The 10,074-nt window shown below is 35.1% G+C and overlaps 1 protein-coding gene across 1 annotated transcript in view; it reads right to left on the bottom strand.

The window, feature by feature from the left end:
- LOC149075836 (HEAT repeat-containing protein 3) overlaps positions 1–10,074 on the bottom strand; it is a 47,657-nt gene that overhangs the window by 500 nt on the left and 37,083 nt on the right. The window contains exons 9-14 of the mRNA XM_089243351.1: positions 7,668–7,764; positions 6,641–6,729; positions 5,859–6,004; positions 4,504–4,640; positions 2,261–2,508; positions 452–625 (exon numbers count right to left, since the gene is read on the bottom strand). Of these exons, the coding sequence (XP_089099477.1) occupies positions 452–625; positions 2,261–2,508; positions 4,504–4,640; positions 5,859–6,004; positions 6,641–6,729; positions 7,668–7,764 (891 nt within the window). The remainder of the gene's footprint in view (positions 1–451; positions 626–2,260; positions 2,509–4,503; positions 4,641–5,858; positions 6,005–6,640; positions 6,730–7,667; positions 7,765–10,074) is intronic.

The following is a 10,074-nucleotide window of genomic DNA, read 5'->3' as shown; positions in this document are numbered from 1 at the left end:
CCTGAAATTTAAAGTGATTTCAACTAGCCACTTGGCAGAAATTTTCTGCACCAGAAACGGTACGTTATCCCTCTCTTCCACTAGTGGAAAGCGAAATACACCAGGAAAGATCCTGACAAGGGATTTGTAGGTTTGTGAATACTTACCAAATCTTCAAACATTCCTCTTGCAACATAGCTTGATGTCCAATCAACACAGGTTAAAACATCCTAACAATTTCAATTGTGGTTGGCAAAAAAGTTTAAGTTTAATAAGAAAACAGTCCCAGTGCTGCCACCTTCCTGATTGGAACAAACTCTAATCATATTTGGGGGGGGGGGGTTCTAAAGCAACAAAGGATATAAGTGTAATATTAAGTATACGTGTTTTCTACCCCTTTTGCCATATGAATTGATATTCATCATAAACAAAAATACATACTCAATGTGTGAAGTGAAAGAAAGATTAATACCTTGCTTTTCATAATAGGAGCTAAGGAATTTAGTTTATCGACTAAGTTGATTTCTTTGGCAATATCATCTAAATGATCTTCTGCAAATACATCAAAGAGAGCATCAAGTGCTTCAGCAGTCACCCATAGCTCTGAGCTTTTGGCACATGCATCCGTCAAGAAAGAACCAATCACCTGTTAATGAAAAAAATTATAGTAACTGTAAAAAGTGAATTTATTTGTATCATTCTGCATGTTGCCTTGATTAGGAATATGATAAATACAGAATGATCCCACGCCATCAACCATTAAATCAGATCTGCACATTGATAAAATTTCAAAATAAGCGGTCTTTTCCTGCAGAATTATGTATCTTAAGAAAAGAAAACATCAGAATTTCTTACTGCTGTGTCTTATCTGCAGATTTATTTTTCCGAGAGGTTCAATTAAAAATAAATATTTAAAAAATTAATTTGTAAAAAATAATTTTTCAAAGACCTAGAAATGGCATATAAGTGAGAGCAGAAAAATTTGAACTTTCTCTACAAAAACGTGACAAACAACTTCCATTCCTTAAACTTTCATCATTGATGGAAGAAATTCCCAAATGCAGATTATACGCTGAAGTGCCAGAAAAACTGGTACAGACGAGTGTTTGCAAACAAAGGAGAAATTCAACCAATCAACATAACTTGATGTGGTCAGCAGTGCCTACATAAGACAACAGGTAGCTGTTAGGTAGGTTTCTGCTGCTAAAATGCCAGGTTATCATGATTTAAATGACTTAGTAGTTGGCACTTGAGATGGGTCACAGCATTTCCGAGGTAGAAGTGAAATTTTAAATTTACGTCTGACCATCCGCAAGAGTGTATTGTGAATATAAGGAATCCAGAAAAACATCAAATCTCTAACAAAGGTGCAGATGGAAAAAGACACTGAAGGAATAAGACCACAGACAGCTGACAAGAATCGTTTCACAAGATAATGCCTGAAATCTACAGATTTCAAAGTTTAGGCATCAGCGAGTGTCAGCATGCAAAATGTACAACGGTCCCTTCTTGATATGGGCTTTCACAGCTAAAGGCCCACTCAAGTAACTTTGATTAATGCAAGGCCATTGGACCGTTGGATGACTGAAAACACTGCCTGGTGTGATGAGTAGCATTTTCAGTGGTATTGGGCTGATTAATGTATACAGGTGTGGAGAAAAGCCATAGATCCTGCATGTCAACAGTAGACTGTTCATGCTGGCAGAGGCTCTGTCATGGTATGGAACATATAGGACCCCTGATAAGGCTGCAGATGACTGAATGATGACTACTATGAAACATCCTTTCTGATCACTTACACCCATTCATTTGGACGCACTTGAAAAATTTAAAAGTGACACCATACACATCAGAAGTTAATATCGCATGGCTCCAGGAACACTCTACTGACTTCTGCATACTCTGTAGGCCATCTAAATCTCCCAGACATGAACATTACTGACTACATAATGAGATACCTTGCAGCATGCTCTACAAAATCACTTCTCACCACTATGGAATTATGGACTACCCTAAGAGAATCATGGTGTGAATTGCCTTCAGGATACCTTCACACATTAGAGGAGTCTATCTCACCTTGTGCTGGGGTGGTTGTGAGTGCTCGAGGGGGATCTACATGATATTAGGTGAGTATACCAGTTTTTCTGGAACTTCAGTGTATGCTGCTGCAGACTATAAGATATTTTTTCTCACAGTAACAAAATTTGCATCAGCAGATTATATACAGAAAATTACGGTATAAATTCAAAATAAATTTTTGATTATTGCTTTATTCACTCACACGTATAAGACTATATGAATTCTGTTGTGTCATGTTGCCCAATATGCATCCTATAGTAGCCACACACCGTATGATATTTGCTCTTATATTTGCATCTTCTGTTTTATGATAAATATCAAAAAACAGTTTCACATCAGACTCTGTCATTTGTCCAAACTGTGAAGCCACCCCTTCAGTGACACCTAATTTTTGAAGAACAGCACGCACCGAGGATGATGCAGCTTCCATCTGTTCATGGTCCGCTGAATCTGAAAAATTAACCACATAGAAATTAAAATACAACCTCAATAAATTTTCATACAAAGGTGCATGAGTAAACAGATAATCGAAACTGAACACTTCAATTATGAAATAATTCTAGAGCCTCCATGCTCTACCATTTGAGTTTGTAAATAGAGATATACTTTGCCATATATGGAAGAGAAAAATTTGCGCTTTTTCCCCAATAACAAGCAAACTGCAGCAGCCTATTGAGCTCATCATCTTAAGTAAAGGGAGCAATTTAAGGGTTAAAGAATATGAATTAGAATTTGTTCATAATTTTATGTTTCAAAAACCAAAAAAATTCACATGAAATTGAAAATGATGCTTCTAGTGATATAGAGCATGAATAAATGAATGAACACCAGAACTCTGCTGCCGGACTTATCCTGTTAGTAAGATCTCTTCTAGCTCTGTTTCGTGGCAGAGTCTGGAACAGTACCTAAAAGTCAGAGTGCATATCTAGTATTGTGTTTGATTTTTCAGTGCTGACACCTATATTTCAGTTTGTGAGTGAACTGTACACTGAATATTTATGCCATTGTAGGCCTGTTGCTCTCTGTGGCGAGAATTTTTAATGGGGAGATTGGGTCGCATTCGCACAGCCAGGATCTCGATGAGTACCAATAAGCAATCCAATGCAATTAGAGTTGAGATTGAACTCTGGAAAATTATTTTAACATAATAAAATTTTAATATTTAAATTTACAGCTTAGAAATTAACAAAATGAAAATTTTTACTGCACATCACGCCAAACTATGATCTGGCAATCCACATGTCCAGTCTATGGAAAGTATTGTCTACGCCATGCTCCGGGTGTACGCTACTAGCTCTCTGTACCGAGTCAACAGTTCCTTTACATTCGGTTGTTCTTACATCAAGAAGTGGCATTTGTGGGTTTGGGAACATTGTCAAAGAGGAGAGCTGATCCATAGCTCCTATGCACAGCCCCCCCCCCCCCCAAGTGGAGGCAGGTTTTCACTAGACAATCAAGTGAGAGATGAAGCAATCAGGGAAAGTAAGTGCATTGATGATCTTGTCGCTACATTATATAGTGGCAGCTGCAGAGGTGTTGGCCAATCACCATTGATTCAGCTAAATCACAATATCTTGCAAATTCCTTTCCTTTATTTTAGAAGGATGATGTAGCAACCGCAACACAACATTGATTTGGTGTAAACATTTAGGTGGGCATTTCCGGATGACAATACAGTATCACAGTCGCCGACCTTGGACAGATACGGGATAAATAATTATATCAATCAATAAGCACTTATTGAATGGGGCAGTCCCTTTCAACTTGTCACGGGTCCATACTGTTACATCTCGAAGTTTGTAACCACAGAAAACCAACTTCAGCCACCTACCACTGTGGCGCCGGGTCCTTGCACGATGCGAGTCTGTCACTATGACCACTTCAGCACCACAGCTGTAGTGATATAGAGCAAGAGTGGTCAACTTCTCTTTGTCTGAGGGTCAACATAATGGTCAGCACACCCCATGGGGAGTGGTACTAGGAGTGAAACTCTGGTGTATAAGCTACACCAATAAATGATCCAGGAAACTTGCAGATTTGCCTCCACCATAAGTAATATGGTAAAACACGGCCAATTTAGGCATTAAACTTTTCTCCTGGGGCTTTGTTTTCCTCTACTTCTTCATAAATAAAAGTTTATTCATTGTTTGTCTGGTTTGTGTTCAGTATTTTTACTTTCTTGGGGCCATACAAAATTAGTTCACAGGCCAGCTGTTCGCCACCCCTGATGTAGAGGCAAAAAAAAGTTTTAATAATAAATATTAAAGCGCCCTTAATATTAGGCCTCGACCAAACAATATTGAATAAATAAATAAAATAAAATAAAATTTTTGAAAAAAGAAAATTCTAAAATTCAAAATCACAACCGGAATCAAATCTGCAGTTCAGAAGAGAAATATTTCAAGGAAAATGCTTCACCATCATATGTGGCATTTATGTAGATACCTGTTCGCGTAAACATCAATGTAGAAAGATCCATCCAAAGTTTGAAGAGTTCTGCTGAGCCTCCGAGGTCATCAACATCTAAAGCTTGAACAACATTATTAACACAAAAGAGTGCCCTGCATTGGACTGTATGCAATCTGCAACAAACGAAATAATATGAAACCTCAAACAAATATATATAAAGCAAGATGCGACATATTCTTAACTTGCTTATACAAGATATGTGAGAAACTACAGGTGTGTGTTATGTAAAGGTGGTGATTTCTGGAAAGAAAAATTCATTTGCTATCACACAATCTCTTTCAGCATATATATATATATGACTGTGAGGGTACAGTGGTATAATTCCCCATAGACACAAATGAATTTTTCTTTCCAGAAATCATGATCTCTACATAACGTCCAGTTTCTTGTCCTCCAACAAATGTTTAGAATTAGATAAATGGCACTGCATTCAAAAATAAAATATGGCTGAAGTTATTTTATCTTGTTGTAGAAAGACATCAAAAGCAAAATTTCCATTTTCTATCATACCAGTTTAACTTTAGATCTGATTGCAAAGGGCTATCAAACCTATGAATCCATAGACCTGACTTCAGAATAATGTGGTTCTAATTTCATAACAATGAAAAACCAATAAAACAAACAGATCTCTACACATTCATCTGAAATGCCACTATGTCATTTCTGAAAACTATAAAAGAAAGAAGGCAGTATATATGCTAACCGAAAAAGCAAATACATACTGAAGAACATACTAAAAAAACACTCTTTCAGACTTTAGAAATGCTTAAAGGGATGTATTGATGAGCACAGAGAGAAAGGGTGGGGAGGTATTTTCTTGAGAGAAATTGTCATCGTTAGCAAGATTTTTTTTTTATACCATGAAAATCCAGAAGGGTATACAACTAGAGATGTGTGTTTCTCTTTCAGTAACTTTTTCTAATATCTTGGTTGCTCCATGGTAAATACAGCTATTGGTAAGCGACACTAGCATTTTCAGCAAAAGAAGCATTAGAAGAAGTGGAGTTAGAGCCGAGAAGCACCCACAGTATTTTGCAGCATAAGGCTGAGCACCCCCAGAAAATTCATTGAGGAATCAAAATCTCATATATAAATCCCAAGCCAATCACACACATGTCTGAAAAACTTCTGATGCCTGTGATTAGAAGTTATTTTCAGGGTTCCGAATGTCAAATATTATCAGATTTTCCTACATACAACTGTACTCTAAACTACATCAAAATTTCAGGAAAGTGTTCTATAGTATTTGAAAAAGGTTTGTTTCATTGTAAATTTACATCCTCTATTTTAGTTCACAAAATTTAGTAATATATACCAATATACACAATTACTTTTTCACAATTTCTTGTCCTTCTGTGATTTCCTTCAGTGAAGTCGTTTGATTATCATCAAAAATCAATATTTGTTGAGGAAGCTTTTGAACAAGTTTCTTCTTAACAATAATGCTGTTGACATCCATTGAAAACACAGGTGTGAGCTGCAGATACATGACAACAAGATGCATCAGATAAAAAGTAAAAAAATTCCACGATTAGACTAACATCATTGGATTATACCAAGTATTCTTTTTATCATTTTTAAATGCAAAAAAAAAAAAAAAAAATTCTTCAGATTTTGTTGAAATATCTAAATATGATTTCAAAAAAATAATAATTTTGAAGAAAAAAAAAATATGAATAAAATAAGGATAATACAGTGAAAATCCTCCACAATAATAATAGCCTATGTAACAATTTTACTCCCCAGTCCCAGCAATAGTGTAATTATACCCCATCTATAATGGTAAATCCTAAATAATGATACTTTCCTCCTGTTTTTGAATATTGTTATATAAGATATTTACTGTACAATTTTTATGCTTGAGGTCAAAGAAATATTTAAAAAAAATTCCTTTAAATAAATGACCATACCAAGGTAAAAAAGCTCAGAGCAATTCATTTCCTATGGTCACAGTTTTGCTATTCCTAAGATTTACTTTAATGTGCATTCAAACAATTACAAATTGATATGTACAAAAATTATGAAATGAATTTCATAAAACATGCAATAACATGCATGAATACAATGAGCAAATTGATCAAAATGAATGAAAACTAATCTGTAAAAGGATTACATGATCAGGAGAAGTACACAACTCTTCTATTTCTCCTTCATCATCACTGAAGCTACCCCAGCTGTCATCCTCATCCATATCACAAGAATCTTAAAGAAAAAAGATAAGCAGTTCTTTAATAAAAATATTTTTATCCGAACTTAATATCATTAGGACTTCACAAATTGGGAAAGAAATTGGGCACCAGTCAAATTTATTATAGGAACCATTTTTTTTTAAAAAATGGGGAAAAAAATCAAAAATAATTTTTTTTAGGCTTTTCCAGGACTTGGTGACCTCCTATACTGGTCGACATTTTTACAAATTCTGAAAATTTTAAGTTGTTCTCAGACAATTTATTCATCACACACAGAAAATTTCAGGTGCCAATTAAGCTTCTTTAGTTACCATGGCGACTAACGCCTTGGCTTTGTCAAGTCCTGATATAATAAATTAAACATTTTGCAAGTCATCTACTGAGAGTTTGAAAAAATGATGCAGAGCAATCAAGTTAAACAGTATAAAGTATATATGTAAAGATAAAAAGATTATCTGAGTCAATATAAAATATGTATCATCAAATGTAGCATTTTTCTTATCCAAATGCTGTACAAAATATATTGGCAGCTCAAAAAGGGTACAAGTGTGTTTTGCCTCATCTTCTTGAAATTGATACTATGTTGATCAATTAAATTTGAAATTTATTGTAATAGAACTGAATCAATACAGCAAATGTAAAAAATTATGGGAATAACACACTCAAAAAAAGGAGAAATTTAAAAATAATTCAGAATTCTGTAATAATTCTGTCAAACTTCAGTTCACATATTTTAAATAAATTATCATACAAAATACTGCCATAATTTTCTTTCCCATTGCAATATAACTATCAGTATAGAAACTGTCACACACACACACAAAAAAAAGAAAGAAAAAAAAGAGACTAAAATTCACTGTATTGAAGACGACTGTGTATCATATACACATTAAAAAAAGAACTGCCATAAATTATGGATCAGCTCAGAACACAATAATATTAACAACATACCATCACTTGAGCAAATATTAGTCAAAATTTCCAAAGCAACTTGCTTTGCTGTCAAAACATGAGTTGCATTCACTGCTTGCTTCCCAATTTCAGTTTCCTTGAATAAATCAAACAAAAGAATTATTCCATTGAAGAATATTTTTCATTGCTAATTGAATTTCAATTACTGTATTTCTTGATCTATCCACCATGGCGCCTCTATTCTCAAAAACATAATTTTAGAGCTGGTGATGCATTATACAAGCCCCAAAAATTAAAATAATTCACGATAATGAATTCAAGTATACAAAGGAACTAAAACAATATAAATGGAGCTTTTACATATAAAGTTCCCCTACAAACACACTTTTATGCAATTTTTGCAAACAGGTGGACATTGAGCATTGAAGGACCGGACACACCCGACTTCACATTTGAGAGAGAGATTTCAAAATGTTCCCGAAGAATGGGTGTATCTGGAAACTTGAAATATTAAATAAAAAAAGCAACAAGACAAAAAAAAGATACAATTATCAACATAAAAGAAAAATCAGCAATCATCAATCTGGATTCTCAAAACCTGTTCAATAATAGAGATTGAGTACAATAAAAAAAAGTTAATTTTAGTGAAATTAAGAAACAGGTGGGCAAAAAAATCAACGGAAAAAAAAAAGTATCCACTTAGAGAGAGTAATATTTACATTATGGTTGAAGATTTCAGGCTAAAAATGGGCATTCAGTTAACTGTTTCATCCATTAAAACTGTATTCACTTATCTGACAGAAGATTGGAATCAAACTACGATCATTTATCTACTGTTGAATAAGTTAAACCGTGTGGAGCGGATCAACGTGCTCTAGTGGTTTAGTGTTAAATTGTTTTATATTTTATAATTTTTTTTTTTTTGCTTTAAAGTGAATTTTTATAGAGTTAAGTCTCAAAGGTAAGTTGCCCCACGTGGTCATGTTATTTGTAAGTTCAATGAAAAACTAATTCAATTTTTGGTTGAAGGTGCCAAAAAGTTCCCAAAAATCATGTGCTCTGCCAAGGCGAATTCCTTCTCTTCGGCCAGCAAAAAGGTAAGGTGCCCGGCCCTTTTAATGTTTGGTCATCCTCGATTTGTGATGCTGAAATCATCTATCATATTGAACCTGCATGTTTGTATTCTATCAAATTTTCAGGTCCAGCAGCCATTCCGAAAACAAGACCTATTGAATTAAAAAAATGTATATGGCCAAATCTCTAACCCCAAAGATATTCATGAAATCCTTTCACACGTGCTGATGAGCTTCTTATTACCAAGGGTAATCCACAAATTGCAAAGAAGTTCTTAAAGATAGAGAATATATTTGATATTCCGGTTAAACCTTTCCTACTTACGTAATCCATCTCATCTAAGTTTGTGCTCAATAATGTTCCTACTGATATTCCAGTCAGTGAGATTGCAGAAGAGCTTCAAGGTGAAAACCTCCAGGTTATCAGTGTTCATCGTTTCATCAAAGGCAATAATCTCTTACACACGGTATTAGTCACGATTCTTGGTAAAACTTAACCCTCAAGGGACAAGAATTAACCATATGTGACAGAGTGAAATACCTTGGATGTCACTTGGATTCTAAGCTCTCCTGGAAATCCCATATTCATGAACGAGCTAAACGGGCCACTAATATACTTATGCTGTGCAAAAGAATTATTGGTAAAGCCTGGGGTTTAAACCCTAAAACCATTCAGTGGATTTATACTGCTATTGCACGCCAAATGCTGAGCTATGGTTGTGTGGTATGGCACCAGGTGTTATCAAAGACCTCTTATGAAACTGTCTTGCAAAAAGTGCAAAGACTAGCTTGCATTCTTATTACGGGAGCCTTACCCAGCTCTCCCTCCATCGCCCTTGAAACTACTCTTAAGATACCACCTCTGAAATGGTACCTACAAGGAGAAGTGTTTAAAACTATGTATAGGATGGAAAGAAATGGTACATGGTGCAATCGACCATATATGGGATACAAACCTTCTTTCAAGAATCATCTTGACAGCTGTCTACTGGGAAAAGTGGAGATACCCTCTCTACTAATGCCAAAAGACTCCTGTTCCAAAACAAAAAATTTTACTAAATGCTTCACTATCCACATACTCAGGAGAAATGAAGTTGCTCACATAATTGATAGCATCTCAACAGGAGTTATTGAGTGTTACACCGATGGCTCTAGGATTACTGATACTGGGGCTGGAGCAATTTTCCGCATCTTTGGAGTGGATCACGACTACCATAAGATACGTTTGTATCTAGGCAAAACGTCCAGTCTTTCAAGCTGAAGTATTAGCAATAGCCATACTGGCTGAAAGTCTGATTACCAAAGGGTATCATGGAAAACAAATTGTTATCTTCTCTGACAGCCAAGCAGCACTATTGGCTCTTGACAACTTC

This window comes from Pholcus phalangioides, unplaced genomic scaffold (genome assembly GCF_987345545.1).
Source record: "Pholcus phalangioides strain wild (caught in Gottingen) unplaced genomic scaffold, Ppha-v1.0 ptg000015l_1, whole genome shotgun sequence".
NCBI lineage: Eukaryota > Metazoa > Arthropoda > Arachnida > Araneae > Pholcidae > Pholcus > Pholcus phalangioides.
Note: the sequence above shows the minus strand (reverse complement) of the source record. Positions and strands in the feature narration are given on the sequence as shown.